Source organism: Sorex araneus, chromosome 1 (assembly GCF_027595985.1).
Source record: "Sorex araneus isolate mSorAra2 chromosome 1, mSorAra2.pri, whole genome shotgun sequence".
NCBI classification, from domain to species: Eukaryota; Metazoa; Chordata; class Mammalia; order Eulipotyphla; family Soricidae; genus Sorex; species Sorex araneus.
Genome location: NC_073302.1, coordinates 156,649,316 through 156,671,790, shown reverse-complemented (window position 1 = coordinate 156,671,790; position 22,475 = coordinate 156,649,316). Strand labels below are relative to the sequence as shown.

At 33.8% G+C, this 22,475-nt stretch overlaps 1 protein-coding gene across 8 annotated transcripts in view; it reads right to left on the bottom strand.

Moving 5' to 3' along the window:
• The window catches only part of TENT2 (terminal nucleotidyltransferase 2), a 58,096-nt gene that overhangs the window by 5,899 nt on the left and 29,722 nt on the right, over positions 1 to 22,475 (bottom strand). For all 8 annotated transcript variants that reach the window (XM_055142246.1, XM_055142235.1, XM_055142271.1 and 5 more), the window contains 4 exons: positions 22,213 to 22,289; positions 21,559 to 21,687; positions 17,230 to 17,273; positions 9,853 to 9,989 (listed from right to left, as the gene is read on the bottom strand). In XM_055142246.1, coding sequence (XP_054998221.1) covers positions 9,853 to 9,989; positions 17,230 to 17,273; positions 21,559 to 21,687; positions 22,213 to 22,289 — 387 coding nt within the window. The remainder of the gene's footprint in view (positions 1 to 9,852; positions 9,990 to 17,229; positions 17,274 to 21,558; positions 21,688 to 22,212; positions 22,290 to 22,475) is intronic.

The following is a 22,475-nucleotide window of genomic DNA, read 5'->3' as shown; positions in this document are numbered from 1 at the left end:
TAGGTGAATTACTTCCTTTTGAGTTTAGAATATTAAAACAATAAATCCTACTGTTAAATTACAACTTTCACTCCCTTAAATCAAAGGAATTTCCCTTACCGCTGTATTCTTACAAAATCCAATTTTGAATTAATACTGTATGTCAGTATTGGATTTTAAAGTAGGTCATAGTAACATACCATATTTACTTTATCATCCCTAATCAGGTATTAAGCTCTAATCTATAATCAACTCAAACAAGGCAGTAAGTAAAAACTATATCATAGTAAGTAAAAATTACATCATTTGAAGTAATTCATATAGAGGGGGGAAAGATCATTTTGAATTATGACCATTTTATCTAATTCAATCTACTGCATTTTTAAGAAAACTTGTAAATATTTTTAAATGAACAATTCCAATGATTAAAATTATTTCTTCTATACTTTCATTTTAACTAAAATGCAGAATTCATGCAGTAATATAAATATCTCCTTAAATATTTCATAATTTACCATGAAGCCACTAAGCTAAAACTCTTATCATGTATTTTATGTAATTTTGTCAGAAGTGTTATCATTACATCAACTATGACAGTCTACAGAGGAATGATGTTCAGAAAAGAACAAAAGAACAGGACTTAATTTAATCTAAACTTGATAATATGGCATTTTTAATATTGCTAATTACACAGCAATTTTAACTGAAATTACTGACTATATTAGCAAGGTACGTCATTTCTTAAATATTGGTAATAGACTTGCATGGCATCTAGACATTAACACTCTACCAACTACTCTTCGTGGCAGTATTTTGATATAATCAATTAAAATGGAAACAGTCTTCAGCAGCAAATTAAAATTAAAATTAAAATCTAGTAAATCAACGTATGAGTCTGATACCATATGGTCGCACATACATTACAACTAATACAATTAAGCAAACAAATACACAACTTTCAGTTTCACTTACGATTATTAAGGGCTGGGAAACAAATGGAAAACTCTGCTTGGAATTCCAAACTTTTCAGAGAGAAAATCTTACCGTACTCCTAGAGTTCTGCTTTGTTTTGATCTGATCATCTTCTGCTCAAAGATATCCCCCCAGGGTCTTAATCCTTTCTCTCCAAATGCCAGAGCACCCACTCTATTCAGTATTTTCACAATTCTTTCCCAAAATCCTTTTCTCTACTTTTGTCCTTCCTTTTTAAACTGAAAGCCAATATTTACAACTATCATAAACTGGTACATTCACATCCAACAAGCATTCCTTTGCCCACATTTTCAAAACTCAATTAAATTCATTCCAATCCTTTCCTATGCAGTCAGACAGGGCTGGAGACACAAATCCAAGAATGCAGACCTATACAATCATGATCACTTAACATCAACCTTAATGTCAGCATCAGTTAGCACAAAAGAACAGTAAATGCTACTACCCACCCACTATCTTAGATATACTTAGATAATTTACTCATTTACTTTTCTACATAATTCGTAACTCATTATTTCTCAAATTTCCTCTCTCACAACCATTTACTGCTGATATCCATTCTTCATTAAAAAAATGAACTCATCAGAAAGATAATTGTCAAAACTTCTATGACACAAATGACCTAAATTAGGTTTATATCTATGTATTAGTTTTTTCTCATTATTATTAATGAATTGTCTGTTCATAATTTCATTTCTGGTTAGATTCCAACAGCTCCCAACTCAAACATACTGTCCGACAACTTCATGTATCTTCCTTTGTTATCATAAATTAAAACATCAACATTGATTATTTCTCCTTCCTAAAAGCAGAGACAGAAACTCAACCCTACTTAATCCTTGAATTTCTACTTAAGTTTTTTCCTTGTCTTAATAAGTATGCAAACTACTCTTGAGAACTGGCTACATAATCTAATTCTTGTTCTGATGTTCTCAGAAGATGAATAAAGAGAAAGAGAAAAATAAGATTTAAAAAAGATAAAAAGAATAAAGATAAAGAATGTGCCAATGACATTCCTTATCCCCAGTATTCCATCAAAACTGCTCTTGGCAAGACTTCAGTGGCCTACAAATGAACCGATGCTTTAGTGGTCAGCTTTTATTTCTTATCTGTGTGACACATAATCACTTTCCCATCCTAGAAACATTATCCCCCTTGGATTGCAAGATGTCATGTTTTAATGGCTTTCCTTCTATCATAATGATTCTTCCATTTTAGACTACATTTCAGTTATTTCTCATAACCATTTTTATTTCATCTCTGTATTAAAATATTTTCCAAAGAAAAAAAGTAAAAAGCATAAAACAAACTATTCAACGGTTGCTAACATTTTACTATACTTATGTGTGTCTGTTTTAAAATGAACTACTTATTAATCTATTTTAAAAACAAATCATGAAATTTTAAGTGAATTATCCATAGAAATGGTGTAACAGATATGCAAGCTGAGATCTGTTAGCTATAAGTAAAACCAGAAATCAACTAGATTACACACACACACACACACACACACACACATATACACACAATACATTTTCAAACCAGAAAAGGATAGTGCATTAAAATTTAACTGTAGAGGGGCTGGAGCAACAGCACATTGGATAGGGCGTTTGCCTTGCATGAAGCCAACCCGAGTTCGATTCCCAGCATCCCATATGGTCCCCCGGGCACCGCCAGGGGTAATTCTCGAGTGCAGAGCCAGGAGTAACCCCTGTGCATCACCAGATGTGACGCAAAAACAAAACAAAACAAAACGAAAAACTAAAGAGCAGTAGCTCTGACAAATATAGACAAAAAAAAAAAATTTCTCAATCAAATCCTACAATGAAAGAATCATGCATCATGACCATGTGGGATTCATCCTAGTGATGCAAGGTTGTTTGAACATACATAAATCAACTAATGTAATACACCACATCAATAAAAAAAAGTCAAATTTATATCATTAGCAAGATTCAACAGTTATTTATAACAATAATAATTGAGAGCAGAAGAAATATACCTCAACATAAATATGTAACAAAACCATAGCAAACTAAATGATATAAATGAATAGCTTTTCCCTTAAGAATTGTAACAAGGGGGGCTGGAGCAATAGCACAGGGGGTAGGTCGTTTGCCCTGCATGCAGCCGACCCAAGTTCAATTCCCAGCATTCCACATGGTCCCCCAAGCACCGTCAGGAGTAATTTCTGAGTGTATGAGCCAGGAGTAACCCCAGTGCATTGCCGGGTGTAACCCCCCCACAAAAAAGCAAAAAAAAAAAAAAAAGAAAGAATTGTAACAAGCGGACTGGAGCAACAGCTCAGCAGGTAGGCTGTTTGCTTTGCACATGGCTGACCCGGGTTCGATTCCCAGAATCCCATATAATCCCCTGAGCACTGCCAGGGGTAACTCCTGAATGCAGAGCCAGGAGTAACCCCTGTGCATCGCAGGGTGTGACACAAAAAGCAAAAAAAAAAAAAAAAAAAAAAAATTCTGCCAGTTTAGCCCAAGCAATGAGGCAAGAAAGAGATATAAAAGGAACCCAAACTGGAAAACAAGTGTTGCTATTTGCAGATAACATAATATATTTTTTAAAAAAGTCTAGATTCCAGCAAAAACATCACTAGAAAAATGAGTAGAGTAGGAGGATGTAAAACTAACAAAATTTTATTGCATTTCTCTATGAAAACAATGAGTTAAATAAAGGGAAGATTAAAAAAGCAATTCTACTTCCAAATGCGTGTGTATGTATATATATGTATATACATACACATCATTATCATCATCATCATCATCCCATTGATCATCAATTTTCTTGAGTGGTCTCAGTAATGTCTCCAATCGTCCTAGCCCTGAGATTTTAGAAGCCTTGCTTTACTCATCCTTCCTAACAGTGTCACACTGTTGGGACTCTTTCAGAGTCAGGGGAATGAGAACCATCATTGTTACTGCTTTTGGCATATGAATACGCCACGGGGAGCTTGCCAGGCTCTCCCATGCAGGCAGGAAACTCAGTAGCTTGCCAGGTTCTCCGAGAGGGAGAACTACGCTATAAGGGAGGTTGGTTTTATAGTCTCTGGATTCTGGCCGTTGATAGGATTACATGGCACCAGGGGCAGTTTCTGGGTGTGACCGCCCAGATACTAGAAAATGGGGGAGCTGGGCGGAAGAGGCCCAGTCCCTATCCAAGCAGGCTTGGAGATCTCAGCCGTGGATCCCACACACCCCTATTCCTCTACCAGTTCCTTCATGCATGAGGCTCGTCTGAACGTGTGGAGAGGGGCCTTGAGCATGGCTGTGGCTGGGTTCCGGAGGGGCAAGAGAAATAGTTCAAAGCACTTGTCTGTAAACTGCTGACTGCATTTCAGGCACCACATATGGTCCACCAGGAGCAAGCATGAGAACCTCCAGGTATAAGCTGAGGCCCCCCCCATCTAACAGCAAAAAAGATAAAATACCCAGTAGTAAACCTAAAAAAGTAGGTTAAAAAACTGATATACTGAAAATTCTAAAAGAAACAGAAGATACAAAAAAGTGAAAAGACATCATTAATTCATGGATTAGGAAAACTTTAAGATAGCCATCTTTTCCAAAGTAGTATACAGATGGAATGCAATACCTGTCAAACCAACAAAGGTTGGGCCATGGACATAACCCAAGTAATAGAGCACACAATGCGTGCAAAATCCTGAGTTCAACTGCTAATACCAGATGGCTTCCCCAAGCAATGCCAGGTAGTGCCCTGGCAGATCCTGAGCAGCATTAGGCATGCCCACCGCACTAATCTGGGTCTAAGCACTGTACTTTCAGGCCCTCAAAAGGCCAGGCAGATTATCACCAGAAGTGGCCCTCCCAGAGCCTCATAAGCATGTTTGGGGTGCTCTTATATTTGAAAAATGTAAAAGAATGCCAGTGGTGTTTTCCAAGGAAACAAAACAGCTCTGAAATTTGTAGGGAAACAAAAAAGACCCAAAACAGCTAAAGCAATTCTGGGAGAAAAGAAGAAAATTGGAAACATCCCACTCTTTTGACTTCAAACTTTATTTTAAGCAAAAGAGTTAAAAGTTGGGTTTTGTTTGTATAAAAATAGTAGATAAAAATAGGCACACACTTGAGGCTGGAGCGATAGCACAGCGGGTAGGGTGTTTGCCTTACACGCGGCTGACCCGGGTTCGATTCCCAGCATCCCATATGGTACCCTGAGCACCGCCAGGAGTGATTCCTGAGTGCAGAGCCAGGAGTAACCCCTGAGCATCGCCAGGTGTGACCCAAAAAGAAAAAAAAAAAGTTAGAAAAAAATAAAAACAGGCACACAGACCAATGGAATAGAAAAAAAAAATACATACTAAGAAAATAAGACAGCCATATGTAAAAAGATAACCACTTAATCAAATTAAAAAAAATGAACTCAAAATAGATTAGACTTGGATATTACACTCAAAACCTTAAAATATATAGAAGAAAACACACATGATATACTCTAGAACCTCAACATGACAAATACAATTGACCCAATGGCAAAGAAAACAATGGAATAAACTAATGAGATGACACCAAACTTAAAAGCTTTTATATGGGGTCAGAGAGCTAACACACACACATGCCTTGAATATGCTGTCAACCAAGATTTGAACCCAATTCATGTGGCACCTTGTACCCCACTTGGTGTGGCCCTCGAGACCCCAGCATCGCAGGTCTGGCTAATCTCCGGCATTACAGCACCATGCTACACCATGTACTCAGCCTTGTACTGAACAGCAGGCCCAACTGGGTAAATACCACTGTGCAAGGCTCCAATTTCTACTTCAAAAAAGATGTTAACGAAGGGTTGCGACTCAAAATATATAAACTCACACAACTCAACCAAAAAAAGCAAGAAACCTAATTAAAACTGGGCAAAAGACACTTCTCCAAACACATACAGATGACTTACACATGGAAAAAAAAATGCTATCACTTATTCTTAGGAAAATGTAAAATAAAATTACAATAAAATATCACCTCACTGATGGCTGGATAAAAATACTGTACACATATTCCAAGGAACACAGTTCTGCCATTTAAAAAAAAATGAAATAGTAGCTTCTGGAACAAAATGGATAGACCTGGAGATGATTATACTATGTGAAATAAGCACAGAACTGAAAGACCACTCTCCATCTCCCCCCAAAAAATTAAGGACTGAGTTTCCATATAACCCAGCAATTCAAGTTTTTGGCATCTATCCCCAAAGCTCCAAAATATTTGAAGAAGACATTTTCATTGCTATATTTACTAAATCACTATTCACAGTAACCAAGATTTAGAAAGAACTCAAGTGCCCAGGAGAAGATAAGTGTATAGAGAAACTGAAGAAACATATACACAATGGAATACTACTCAGGTTATAAGAAAAGATCATGCAATTTACAACCATATGAAGGGAGCTAGAGGGAATTAGGTAGAGTAAAGTCAGAGAGGGAAAAACACAGAATGATCTCTTCTTAAATGTGGATAAAAAGAAACATAATAAGGGAATATGGCCAATGATTACATCCTTTGAGAATCACCCCTGAGTCTGCCAAGATGTTATGATGAGATGAGAGAAGACCTCGACCCACCGTTGGAGAGACATTGACACTGGTTGTGGGTGGAGGAATACTATATGCCTGAAACTATTAGCAATAATGCAAACCACAATGTCCAAGTGAAAAGTAAAAGAAAAACAAAAGTCCTTTCCCTTAAAAAATAATGACACTAGTAAAGAAGGAAAGAAAGTAGGCCTACTGCCTCACAAAATACACACACTTCAATGTCTTTTTTATTGAATCTCTTGATACATTTCTGTATTTTCTATATTTCCTATAAATCCCAACACTACAGAATACAAGCATTTTTAATCATTCAGGCTTTTCTCTTTATTATTTAATTTCCCTTATTTTACTCAAATACTCAAAAGGGATATTTGAAATTTGTAATTTTAAATATCCCACACCTACTAAGAACCCCCAAATACAGTTTTAATCACAATCATTCTCCTGAACTCTATATTTGTATGCATACCCAACTCTCAATTCAGTATCTTCCCTTGCCTTCCCCATCACATAAAAGAGCATCCTATACTCTTCTTGTACCAGTATCTAACCTATTGAAAATCAAAATACAAAGAAATCTAATCACTTCTCCTCTACTTCCTCAGAAACCATCTTTACCTAAGCCATATAATTTCTCTTAGATTACTGCTTTATCTCTCCTTGATTCTATCATTGGTTCCCTTAACTCTTTTCTTACCCAGCCACCAAGATGAACTTGTCATAATCTAAATCACATTATATATCTCACTGAAAACTCTCCAGTGGAGGGTTGCTCCACGGCTTGAAAGCTGACCTCATATGCTAGTGGAAAAGGCAGCTCAGATAGAGAAAGGAACACCAAGTAAAGGGTGTTTGGAGGACCCATCTGGGATGGGAGATGCGAACCCAAAGTAGACTATAGACTGAACATGATGGCCACTCAATACCTCTATTGCAAACCCAAAACGAGAGAGAGAGCAAAAAGGAATGCCTTGCCACAGAAGCGGAGTGGGGTAGGGGGAGGTGAGGTGGGGTAGGAAGGATACTGGGATCACTGATGGGCACCTGTCTAAGGATGGGTATTCGATCACTGTATGACTGAAATGCAAACATGAAAGTTTGAAGTCTGTCACCTCACGGTGATTCACTAATAAAAGATTTAAAAAAAAATCACGGGACTGGAGCGATAGCACAGCGGGTAGGGCGTTTGCCTTGCACGCGGCCGACCCGGGTTCAAATCCCAACATCCCATATGGTCCCCTGAGCACCACCAGGAGTAACTCCTGATGCCAGGAGTAACCCCTGTGCATCGCCAGGTGTGTCTCAAAAAGAAAAAAAAAAATCACCTCTCCAGTGGTTCCCATATCTCTCAGAGAAAAAGTCTAAATCAGCAAAATGAACTACAAGACCCTACATGATGTGACTCTCCTTAACTCTCCAGCATTTCCTCCTACTGTCTTCTAGTTATTCTGGTCCCTTTGATGTTCCTTGAACTTGTTTGGCAAACCCTCACCTTAGTTTTGACATGTATAGAATTAGAGCATCTAGATACAAAGCATGAAAACTGCATATTTTGTTGGACAAAAACAAAATTGATGTGCTGTTGTGATCATTAGTTTAGTATTAACAGAAAAGCAAGCTCTCTTTTCCTTCTATATTCCTTCTATATTTCTATCTTCATCCAGATAGAAATAACTTGCCCCATCCTCTCTAACAATCTTTATTCACCTTTTCTCACCAGAACCAGGGTTTTCTTCTGTTTTATGTTTTTGTTTCTTCTCTACATAACCACAATCTAACAAATCATACAGTACTTATGATTTACCTCAAGTACAACACTGTTAGCTTCAGGAAAACAATTTTGTTTTGTTAAGTGCTATATCCCCAGTACATAGAAAAATAGCTTAGTATAAAGCAGGTACTTGGCGATGATTAAATAAAAGGAGAGACTCAGAACAAGGAAGGAGATAAAAACTCAGGACTCTTTTACTTTTTAAAAAACTGCATACATCTAAAATGGAAGACTGTATACTTAATTCAACTGATAGATGAGCAGTAATGGCAAGGTGATTGGATTATCCACAGAATAAGAGGATTATAAAATAATACCTTATAAGGTTCCTAGAATTTCCAATAATCCATGAGCCTACTTAGAACTTAAAATTTATTTTTGTTTTGATGGAATAAAAAATGACTACTTTATGACTATATATTTTTCTCAACTCCAAGTCGTCTGATCCTTTGTTTACTTTCCTTTTTAAAAACTTTCTTTGGTGGGTAGGGGTTATCAGTATAGTTCTAGATAGAACTTAGGCTTCATTTTAAGAATTTGACTAGCAAGGTCTAGGACAAAACTGTGAATAAAAGCAAGGTTAAAAAAATAGTAATATTTCAATGATCAAGTAAAACTTCTGCAATGTTCATCCCATAAGACATTTATTTTTTTATCTCCAAGTAAATAGAATTTTAAAATTGAGTATCTCAAGATTGAGATAAAATACAAACATTCCAAGTGCTTCTAGAATTTTTTGCACAGCATCTATTTCATTACCAAGATTAACTACATTTTTGACTGTACTCTCTACTGTCAAATTTCTGAAAATATCCGGCAGGAAACAACAATGACCTTTAAAAATGCACTAGATGGTGAAAGAATAGCCAAAAATGCCACCGATCCCTCCAGTCCCATTTATACACTTTATTTTTCATGTTTACATGCCATCCCTTCATGGGCAAGGGGGAAGGCACCTTGGATTATATATCATATTAACACAACTATTTATCCAAATACCAAGCATTAAGTAGATTTTTAGCCCAAGCTGGTTTTACTTTCGTTTTCAACTATAGGTTTCAACTTCTTAGAAAATAAAATTTCCAGGGCTGGAGCAATAGCATGTAGGACGTTTGCCTTTCACACAGCCAACCCAGGTTCAATTCCCAGCATCCCACATGGTCCCCAGAGCACCGCAAGGAGTAATTCCTGAGTACAAAGCCAGCAGTAATCCCTGTGCACCATGGGGTGTGACCCAAAAAGAAAAAAAAAAAGGAAAAGAAAATTTCCAAACTATATAGAACCTTACATAGGACAAACATTCAGCTCCTCATATGGAAAAAGGTAGGTAAACATAAAACACTATCACTACTGAAGTTAATTTTGGCATATTAATCTAAAATTTTTATTAGCTAGGAATGTGAAATATATTTTCAATAATCAATAGATATCACACTTTTAAAGTTACACATTTTTGAACAAGTTTATAGTACTGAAATTCAAAGTATAGCTTCTGACCAAATCTGTTACATTCATTTCCATATAAATGAAAAAATTATGAAGCTTCACTTACTCAAATTCTGTAGCATAGTATTTAAGAAAGCCCAGTAAGAGGTCCCCAAGATTTGATTCATTTTTTGAGAGGTAAGGAGGAACATTACATGGAGCTTGATGTACAAGGTGCAGCTGTATAGCAGGACTAAAAGATTCCTGTTAAAAAGAAAAATAGAGAAATATAATACAATTCATAAAACATGAAATATCTGTATAAATCCTAACCTGGCAATCTTCTTAAGAGAGAAGCAATTTTCTCTACGCTGATAATTTGTAAATTTAAAGATTTCCTCCCATCAAAGATTTCAACAGTGTTTGGAGTGGATCTGAAAGTACCTGAAAAACTAAAATATACTAAACCTTAGCTACAGGGTACCATTCAGCTAGATTTCTATAGCAGTAAATTATTTTTCATTCATAAATAAACTTTATTGAACAAACCAAGATTCCATCCAGTATTATATAAGATTTCTTTATAAATGTATCTCCTTTGTTATTTCTATCAGGAGAAATTATAATTTATGGAGATAATAAAGCATAAGATTAAGAACTTTTTTATAACTTAACATTATTCTCAAAGGACATAAGAGTAACAATAATATGTGAAGAGTACTTGTACTAATCTTATGATCTTTAAATTTTTGTTTTATTTTGTTTTTGCATTAATACCATCTTAGAGGCAAGAGTATATAGACATTCAATGTGAGTTGGCCTTGAGAAGACAGAGGTGAGAAAAGCTAAGGAAACATACCAGCATGCAGTATTTGTCAAACTTTTACCACGATATTTACAGGGGAAAACAGTAGTTGCATGCAATCCAGATTACCCAGAATTAAGAAAACACTTGGGATACCAATGAAAACCTATTCTTCTTTTTTTGTCTCTGGTATGTCATTCATTTTGATAAATTATCTCTTAGAAACAGTTTCTAACTCTAAAATTAATTTGCCAAATGAACTACAAATTATCAAATATTATATATCCACATTAGAAAATAATATTTCTAAGGTAATTTTCACAATGCCTTTTACAGGAGTTTTCCATTTTTTCCCCCTGTTATTCTTTGGCCAAAAAAGCAGAAAACTTTATTTTAAGCAATTAAAGAAGTTAAGAGAAACAATAACATTTAAAACTATGGCCCCAGTTACTTATCAGATCAAGTCTGAGTTTACACATATTAATTCAATTAGTAAGAACTAACTTCAACCTTAAAAAAAAAGAGGCACCTCAAATAACCTTAGTGGTAATGTTTAGAAACAAGATAGGAGACCTATATAACAGCAATCCTCAAAGTCTTCAGCAAAAACGAAAAAGCAAAAGGGATGGGGATGTGGCTCAATGGTAGAACATGTGACTCACACATGTGAAGCTTTGGGTTGGAAACCTAACATTATCAAAAATAATAATAAAACAGAGAAAAAAAAAGAAAAACATTCATCATATTCTATATGAATCTAGAATAAAATTTAACTTCTAAGAAATTATTATCTTTCTCTCAGGCAAAAAAATATGCTCCAACCAGAATTCATAAAGCTGCGACCCCTAAAACTTGGAAATTCTTACACTTGGAAATTCTTACACTTTTTAATGGATTTTTGGATTACATGTAAGACCCAAATCGGAATCTTGATTGTCTCTAAAGAGAGAAAGTAGAAAAAAAAAGCCTCAATTTATAATCAAGGGTAAAGTCAGAAGAGCAGATATACTGCTTATATCACCATTTCTCTCCTTGTTAACTTTAAAATTTGAATTAAGATAACATTATTCAAAATTGAAATTTTAAAGTATTTTCTGGTAAATTAAACAGAAAGGTATAACCAACATTCAAATGACAAAGGAAAGTAGATCATTACTTAGAAGCTTGGCCACTGATTTTTTTTTTTTGCTTCTAGCATCCAACACAATAAGCAGTGAATTTATGAACTAGCACTGAAACTAGGCAGCAATTTTCTTACTTGAAGTTTAAAACTCTTTGAACACCCTTTAATGTTTTTATTTTATGCTATAAATGAAAAATATTGGTAACTGTGAAATTAAAACTGTTTAAGTTATAATACCTAATATTGCTTAATGAACCTGGATAGTTTGTCTAATTTTACCTCCACTGTTCTATCATGATCATGTACAAAAGAGGACATGTCATATATACAGGAGGAGAACTGAATCAGCAATAAAATTTTCTTTTTACATTTAGGATCAAATTAGAAACCATAACTAATAATTCCTAACTCTGTGCTTAGGAGTGAACCCTTCAGTAGTGAAGTGCTCATGAGACCATATGTGGTGACAAGAATTTGAATCAGGGTCACCTGCTTTCAAGGCAAATGGCCTGACTTCCTATACTATCTCTCTAGTCCTCCAATTTGCTTTTTAAACTTGTATCTAGGGGAAGACTTCTAGTAACCAAATGTATAATCACTTAACTTCTACAAAGGTCTTCTGATGTTTTTATATCTTGGTATGTTTAAAGATACATTATCTTTCATTCTTCTGTCATTATTATCAAGAAATTTAAATCCCTTGAAAAGTGTCTCAAATTTTTACATTTTTACCCTGAAAAAATTCCGTTTTGCTGACCAAAGTAGAGGGGGGAAAAATTTTGACAGATTTTATCATAGCTGGTTTTATCTTCAATGTAGGAAATTTGGAAAAATAAGTACTTTCTGGTATAAACTAGACTGACTAAATTTTACTTGGTAAAACTGTTCTGTAAATCAAAGCATGTTCTGAATGAAAAACTGGTTTCTAACATTTGGGGAAATGTTATATATATTCTAATAATATGAAACATCAGAATCTAGAAACTAATAATGAGAAAGATCTCAAAGAAAAGAATAACTCATACAGGCTATTAGGCCTCTTCCTGAATAGCAAAGAACTAAATAATAAAATGAAGTTCCACCATGCTTTCATGTCTGGAGATCACTAACCCTGGTGATGTATATTAAAAACTGGCTAGTCTGTAACAAACATTACATTTCCTTTAAATTTTACCTAATTTTGGTAGCAATTCTTAAAATTATTGAACTAAATATAAGTATTTAACAGAATGGAGCATGAATTTTTGGAGTCAGATCAAGATCTGAAGTCTTGCTCTTCTATTAGCTGTATGAAACAAAGTTACCTAGCTTTTCCATAGGCTCAGCTTCTTCATCTATAAGAAAAACAATAGTACTCACAGGGTTGCTATGAAGATTCAATGATATATGTAAAACACAGTAGCAACAGTATTACTATAATTTACTTAGTATACACCAGCATCATTATTTTTATAACTACACACTTTACTATAACAAATTTAAGTGTTACTCCAAAATTCACTTCCTTGTGACTTTTGCAATGTAAGTGAACTTTAAATGATTTTTTTTGTCATCTGAAAAATAAGTTACCCAAATTTTTGCCTTTTCAAAGACAGTAATTTATAGCCTGTTTTATGTAATAAATTAAATATTCTTTACCATAATATATGCAGTTAGAGCTGAAATGTTTGAGGCCAGAGAGAATCCAGTCTTGCAAGCGCAGCTGACCACATTCAATCCAGGCACCCAATATGAACCCCCAAGTCCCTCTTGCAGTCATCCCCGTGTGCAGAGGCCAAAGTAAGCTCTGAGAACCACAGGGTGTGACCCCAACAAAACCCCATGGAAAATAAATAAATAAAATTGATGTTTCTAAGTAAATGTAATAAAACCTAATGCATTTCCAAAATTGCATAAAGTTACTATATTCTCAGGACTCATTTCCTAATTAAAACAGCTAATTTCTTACAGATCTATTCTGCTAGCATAAATGGTTTCCTAGATAATGGTATGATTAGGGAAAGAAACAAATACAAGTCGTCAATAATTTTATCTAGATTAAATCCAATGATAAACCTGCATAAAAATTAAAATCTAAGCTTGCTCATTCAAGCCCATAATATCTCCTGAACATGAATTCCTCTTTCTCGCCCCTCACTTTCCAAATAAATTTCAATACAAACTATCTTGCTTCACTAAAAAATTTAAAAAATAAAAAATCTCTTCTTGAGCTTATTTTGAATTTATATACAATTTCTTGGGCTAGAGCGATAGCACAGCGGTTGGGCATTTGCCTTTCATGCGGTCGACCCAAGTTCGATTCCTCTGCCCCTCTCGGAGAGCCCGGCAAGCTACCAAGAGTATCGAGCCCGAGAGGCAGAGCCTGGCAAGCTACCCATGTGTATTGGATATGCCAAAAACAGTAGCAGTAAGTCTCTCAATGAGAGACGTTACTGGTGCCCGCTCGAACAAATCAATGAGCAACGGGAATGACAGAATACAATTTCTTAAACTCAATAGTCAATATTCTTCTAACATACAGACTATTTGAGGCAGTAAGTAGCGATTATCAATAATACTATATACTTTCTGAAGCTAGGCATATTTTCAGTTGATCATTTTTTTCAAAAATATCACCATAAATTAAAACACTATTAATTTTGTTTTGTTTTGGGGCCACACTCATCTGTGCTCAGGGCTAACTCCTGGCTCAATACTCAGGAACAGAGTGAGTGAGGGGATTTAATCTGGACAGACAGGCATGCAAGGTCTTATTTGCTGTACTTTCTCTCTCTGGCCCCTGAAATACTATCAATTTTTTTAAAAATATTTTATCATAAATTTTGATAAAATATAAACATGGCTAAAATAACCCTAATAAACACTGGATAATATTTATTCACTCCAAACTCTCATAACCATTAAAAACTTAATTTTATGATATTCTATATATAATCTATACTATATATGCTATAAACTATATACTATGTAATATATATATTAGAAAAAGTGAAAATCTAAATGTTCTTGTGTGAAATACAAAGCTTTTGTTATTTTAAGGTTTTAAACTTTTTTAAATTTTAGAATTTTTGAAAATTTTAAAATTTTCAGACTTATATAAACTGAAATTTTGTCATTTCTAATTCTCTTACAAAAAGGTATATCTGTAAAAGAACTATCAGATATACACAAATAAAATGTAACAAATTAGATGAAATGTCAGCAAATCATTTTTCCCCCTTTTCTCATTTTGTTTCCCCAAGTAGTATAGTATAATAAGAAATATTAGTTTCTGGATCCATAAACTTGTGGCTATATAGCATAGATCAATCATGTTATCATCTAAGCCTTCAGATGATAATTTCTTTATTTATGAAACAAAGATGACCCTTACCAGCTTATTTGCTTAGAAGTAAAGGTATTATTGTATATAAAAGTTACAGTGTGCTGACAAAAATCAGTATTAAACAAATGAATCTTCTTAATCATAAGAATGAATCTAATTTGCTTGTTTCAACAGAATCACCAAAAGGAGTGTTCTGAAGATAAGTTTACAGTTTTCATATGAAATATAAAACCCCTTTAAGAGGAGATTCTTATCCATGTAAGCAATAATAAAAATGCATAAAAATACTGTCGTGTAAATATTAATCAAAATACACTCAAAAAGCCACAATATTCTTTTACAAGTTTTGCCTCGGACAGAAAAAATTTAGTGGGAAATGGTGATATTTTAATAATGTCTAAAGTTTTTTGAAGCTTCTGCTCAACTATAACACTAATTTTTTTTGAAGGTTAGAAAAGGGGAGAAATCTAACAGATTTTAGATTTTAAGTCCTTGGGGCAGTTAGTACTAAATCTATATCCCCACTAAAGATACAGATATAGAATCATTAGTAAAACAGGGACAGATTCAGAGGTGGTAAATGTTAAGAAAGTCAGAATTTATCATGAAGGCAGAGTAGATAATTAGAAAAATGAGAAACAGAAAACAAAGCTTTTCAAACTAGGAGTAGGAAACTCTAGGCCCAATATAGTGCATTACTGAGATTTCATTATTTTTTGATATTAGTAAAAAGAGGTTCCTGTAACACAGAGTTTTAAGAGAGGTATCTATAGAGGTATCTTTTTCAATACACAGTACTAGATACATTAAGGAATAAATTTAACTATTACATCCTTTGTGGGTAGGAGGCAACACTCCTTATGCTCAAAGGATAATACTTGGTGCTGCAGGTTCAGCTATGACTCCGGTCAGCTATGTTCAATGTATATGCCTTAACCACTCTTTAATCTCCCTAGCTTCTACATCCTTGTTATGACAAATATACTTATAATATGAGGCTTTCTCGACATTGAAATATAGGTCTTAAAGAAAAATAAAGTAGGGGTAATAAAATGAAATTAAACACTCAGTCATTATCTTTGATCTTTCACTATGAACTACAGAATCAATCTTGGAACCTAGAAAATGCTCAATGGCTTCAAGTGACTGCCTAGTAAGCAAGCTAAAGGTTGGCATTTCAAACCCAAGTGCTGCTGCAGACAAGAAGGTGACCCTGAAGTTCCACTGTCTACAATTCTCCATGAAGAAATAAAAGGGGGAAAAAAATCAATACTTTATGAAGACATAGAAACTTTCTAAGACTCAAAGCTTGTTATTTTTGTTCTATACTTTCTGATTATTTCATTTTTTATATTAAAATACTCATGACTCAAATTATTATTTTCCTCTGTAGTATGACCATTTATTATGTTTACAAAACAATTCCTCTTATATTGTAAATTACCAGGTAAAACATATGCAGTTTGAGAAGGTTGGCTACATATTCTAAATAAGTATTTAAATATTATTTCCAAGTAAAACCAGGAACAAGGATGACTATGAACATAAACAGAAATGGTAGGACTATCAAACAAACAGAAAGTTCTGGAAAAAAGAAAACACAAACACATACACACTCACACAAAAGAAAACAGGAAAGAAACAAAAGCATTCCTATAAAGTATGAGTATATACATTATATAAATTTCCTAACCCATATAGATTACATACTAAACTTTCCCAAGCTGATATACTTAGATTCAATAGGTTCCTTAATACTGCACACAAAAGTATGTTGTACTAAAGTTACTTCTTTGGTGTTTTATTTGTCAACACAGTAAAAATTTAAAAATAATACAGCGCTCAGCTCCCTAATTTTTCTTCTACTTTCAAAGTATACCTATACTGGCCTATGAAATTTCTCAATTACTAACTAAAGCTGCAAAATTGTATTTTAAAAACCATCAAGAAAGCTGGAATGGGCTTTGATAAACCTATATTTATTTCTATTAGTGATAATCATGAGCATCATGCAAAAAACTTCATTAATATAAAAGATCAAATTGTCAATAACCAAATATCTAAAAAAGTATATGAAACATTTTTACTATTCTAGGGCCAATGCCTTAGCCTTTATAAAAAAAAAAAGTTACCCTATACTTAAAAGGTAACTATTATTATATTATTATTTTATAATCACATTTATACTTAAGAGTTCTTCCACGTTAACTTGTCATAATATGTATTGAAATAATTTATAAGAAACACTTACTGGGTAAATTTTTTGGATGGATGGAAGGATGGGTTCAGGTAGGGCTATAAAAAGAAAAAGTTTAAAGCTTCCGTGATTCACATAATTCACTTTACAAAGCAATTAATTTCTCAGTTATACCCGTAAGGTATGACATTATAAGGGTTAATGTCAAGATACAACATTTTCATATATTTTATGAAATTAATTATGATTCCTAAAATTTAAATTCAAAGTATTACCTAAATTGACAATTTAAAATTTGTAAATAAACTATGTATATGTCTACATAAACCATTATTCCTTACAAAGTTTTAGAGTAATAAGCCTTCAATAAATGGACAAACATCATCTGATCCCACATCAGACACACACACAAAATAAGCACGACAAGGATTGCTCTACAGATATTGAATGAACATTGCTAAGATGTAAATAGCTACAAAAATAATTTTAAAGTACAGTTTAATGATACTACAGAATAACATTTCTATCCTAAATTTCACTTTATTATTTAATCTCTTCCACAAAAAAATAAAACTAAAACGGATAGTTTAAAATTGTTCTAGTAGAAATATGAAAAAAATCTTCAACTTCATAAATTAAGTTTTTATAAAAGCCTCAGTAAAGTTTAGAAATGAACTTTTGGAAATTTGTACTCAGTCTGCTATAAAATAAAATTTTCTACAAAGAAATGATTATCCTTATGTGCTGCATTTAAAGTATCTCTATTCATCCTTCAAAAATTTACCCAAATTCAATCTTATTAAGTGAATTAATAATTAATTACATGAAATATTGGAATAAAATGAAAAACAAAGACTAAATATCATGATACAAGAAATACTTAGAAACAAAACTTAGGAACAAAAGATCTTTAATTCACGTTGTATACCTAAAACATAATGGTATGTTGATTAACTGTCCATAATAAAAGTATATTTAGTTTATTTTTATTTTAAATGACAAATATATATATATACATGTACATATACATATACATATACATATACATATATATACATGTAATTGATGATTATGACCAGCTTCTACTGTCTCCAACTATGGTTATAAATGTATAAATTTCTAACACATAGTATGGAGAAGAATTCTCTTGTTAATTTTCCATTTTGTATCATGTTTCATTTCCTAGTTAAAAATTTAGATGAATTAAAATTTCATGACAGTCTGGAATGCTGACAATGTAAGAATTCTTATCAGGGCTGAAAAAACTCCTTCATTACTTACCAATCAATCCCAGTACAGGACACATACAAACATTTCCCCCCAAGGCATGCAAATGCTCAAAACTCTCCAATTCCCTAGACATAAACTCAAGCAATTTGTAGTGATACTCAACCCAGCTATGCAGGCTGAAGTTTCAATGCTCAGGTATGATGACGTAGAGTTGCTAGGCCAGGTGATGTGACAAGCATGCTCTGGAGCCACCAGAGCTACTCCAGCATTACTCAGGGCACCCTACAGTGCTGAGGACTGATTTGGGTCTTCTACTTAAAGAGCATGAACTCTTATCCTTTGAGCTATCTCAAATCCAACTTAACAACAAAGAAAACAGGCCTCAACAATAATAAACCTTCAACAATACTAGCACTGTAGCACTGTCGTCCCGTTGTTCATCAATTTGCTCCAGCAGGCACCAGTATTGTCTCCATTGTGAGACTTCTTGTTACTGTTTTTGGCATATCGAATACGCCACATGTAGCCTGCCAGGCTCTGCTGTGCAGGCGGGATACTCTCGGTAGCTTACCAGTCTCTCCGAGAGGGACAGAGGAATCGAACAAGGGTCAGCCACATGCAAGGCAAATGCCCTACCTGCTGTGCTATCGCTCCAGTCCTCAACAATACTAAACAGCATTAATTTTGAAAACACAAAAATAATTTTAAATGCCCCAAAGACAACTATATCTATATCTGGAAATATGGTAAACATTTCACAAAAATAATTTATATTATTATTTCTAACCAATGGATATTTTCATATTTATTATTTCTTAATCATAGCTTGCCACTAAAATCTTCTCAGAAAGGATTCTTATTTTTATCAGTCACCTTTTAAAGCATTTGTATACAATTATTTACTGTTATAATTCATTCTAAGAAATGTTTTAATCTTTTCAACCTTTGAGCATAGAGAACCTTTCTCTGATCATGACAAAAAAGATATTAAAGCATTTAAGAAGTTAAATGAAACTTAAAGATTAACTAGTTCAATGTTCACATTACAAATAAGAATATGAAGACCAGAGAGGGAGAACAATTTGGCCAAAAATCATAAAAAACTAGCTTACTTTAAGAGAAAGAATAACTCAAGACTCCCGTAGTGTCCAAAGTCTAGACTACTTGACCAGAAAAGCAATTTTTTTCTTCAGCATTTCCACTTTCTTCTAGGAAGAAAAGGCTTCAACTTGCCAAAGTATAGAATTATATATTAGCTCTGGGTAGAAATCCTTTAAGAAAGTCCTAGAAATTGTTGCTGATAGTACCACTAATTTGAAACTGCTTCAACAAACAGAATCACTCTGTTAAAAATAAAAACATGTTTGAAGCCAGAATGACAGTACAGCAGGCAGGGCACTAATCTTGCACGGGTTGACTGGGGTTTAATCCTTGACACCCCATATGGTTCCCGAGCTTGCCAGGAATAATCCCTGAGTACACATCCAGGGATAAGGCCTGAGCACCACAGAATGTGTCCCCAACCACCCCCCGGCCATCCATGCCAAAAAAAATTTCTAATGCAATCTGTAATAAGGGAATAAGGATAAGGCACAGATAATAAACTGCATATTAAAAGCTTCAGTCAAATTTATAAAATTATAAATCACAAAACTACTTTCTTTTTTTTGGGGGGAAAGGCACACCTGGCCCCAGCAAAGGGATCACTTCTTAGTGATCACTTATGTGGTGCTGGCAATAAAACCTGGTTGGCTATGTGCTGGGCAGTCACCCTAACCAGTGTACTATCTCTCAACCCCTTCATTTTAAAGAATATTTCTAATCCATTCTCTTTCTTTTTTTTTTTTTTTTTGGCTTGCTCGTTTGTTTTTGAGTCCTCTCCCCAAATAATGATCAGATGGTCTGGGATCCACTCCCAGTGACACTCAACCAGCTGGGCATGACAGTTTAATGCTCAGGCCCAGTGATGCAGTGCTGCTCAGGTCCAGCAATACACAGGGGCCACCCTGAAGTGCTGGAGGAGTGGGACAAGGGTGCCAGAGAGAGAACTCAGAATCCCTGCACACACATGGCATGCAGCCCTGACCACTCAACCTATTCCACTGGTGCACAATTCCATTCAACTGTTAATAAAAACACATTACAAATCACAAGAGGACAGAGTTCTATTTAAAACTGTCAACATCATGTTTCAACTCCTTTGAGGTAAGTCAAACATCAAGCTAGTGTATATTCAACACTGAGTGGCAATAAAAATATGATTAGTAGCATTTTTAACGAAGAGAAAAATTATCCAGCTTTGCAGAAGACTACTCATAAAACTATGGCCCATTTAAACTATTTTAAAATTCTCAGAAAAAAAATTCATCTGATCACACAGTTCAAATAAATAAGTTCTACTATATCTAAATAAGTCCTAATAAATGTCAGCATATACCTTTTACAATATTTGTATGTACATGAATATATAAGAAAATTCAAATATGGTTATTACTGTATTTTCATTTTAATGTATATTTTAAATTAATATATCTTAGAAGTTATTACAATTTTTAAAATAAAACTAACTTGAATACAAACTACTATTATCATGAATATTTTCTTAAATCTTATAAATTTGACTTTTAGTGGCTATATAAATTTCCTACTAAATTTGAATATTACAACACTGATTTTAAATTGTAGAAATATCTTAAATCCAGACAAATCAGAACCAGGCATACTGGCAAAAGGTTTTCTGCCCATTAACATCAATTTTTTTACCCAACGCCCATGCCAATATATAGAAAATAAAAGTATCCTGACCATTATGAAATCGTGTAATTTCTGGCTAATATGAAAATTAATAAAGAGGAACAATACTTAACTTATTTTTATACTTTCTGAAATATGCCCACAATTAAAGATGTCAAAACACAAAAGTAAAATAGAAAACTATAAAAATTTTAAAAATATAGTGAAACTTCTTTATAATGTTTTCCATGGAATAACAATTCTAACACTAGTTGAAAATAAAAATTAAAAATATAGTCTCACTGGTCTTAGAAAGAATATTTTAAAGCAATGCTATTTGAAGAGTCAACAGGGAAGACACCATAATGAAGTTTAACTGCATTTCAGTTTTTAGAAATTGGGAAAATCCATAATACTTACTTTGTAAATAGTGCAAAACCATCAACACAAGACTATAGCTGCTTAAAGTACCACGACTGGCATCATTTATCTCATGGTGATTTGCCCACTTCTTAATCACCAGAACTAATGGACGCACTCGATTTTCAACTGAAAGTAAAATTGAAACTTAAAAATGGAAAGACCATTACAAGTTTTTATCATTTCCCATTCCCATATCAAAAAAACATTACCTCCCTGTGCATTAAATGCTTTATTCGTTATAAAGATATTTGACTCTCAAAACTATACCTTATATTTAAAAAATTACTAATTATTAAAATTCACCTCATTAACTTGTAACTCTGGTAGTCATGGTTTAGTGGAACAACACTGTGCATAAAATAAAGATATACTATACATATACATAAGCAATATAAAAGAGATGTCGATATTTACCAAAAACTTTTTTGTTTTTGGATCAAACCTGGCAGTACTCAGGTATTACTCCTGGCTCTGTGCTCAGAACTCACGCTTGACGGTGCTCAGGAGACCATATGTCATAAGGGTACCTGAACCCAGGCCGGGTGTGTACACTGTACTATCATCTCTCTGGCACAACCAAAAACATACTTAAAAAGAACGAAGAATAAAGGATAAACCAGAGTTATTGATATTTGGAAATAGAAAACTTACGATATGCATAAGCTCTTAGAAGGAATGTATTTCTTATTCCAACAATATTGTTTACATTCAAGTCGAACTCCACACAACTATTAAAATAAAGAAAAGATTTTAGTATGTAAGGCACTGGGTTTAATCCCCAGAACAGCAAAAGAGAAAAAAAGAAAAGATTTACCTCAAGTACAATTTAAAGTATCTCACTTTATTAATTTATTACTATAGGTATTAATTTATAGTAATTAATAAACACAACTACCCATTAATGCAAAATAACA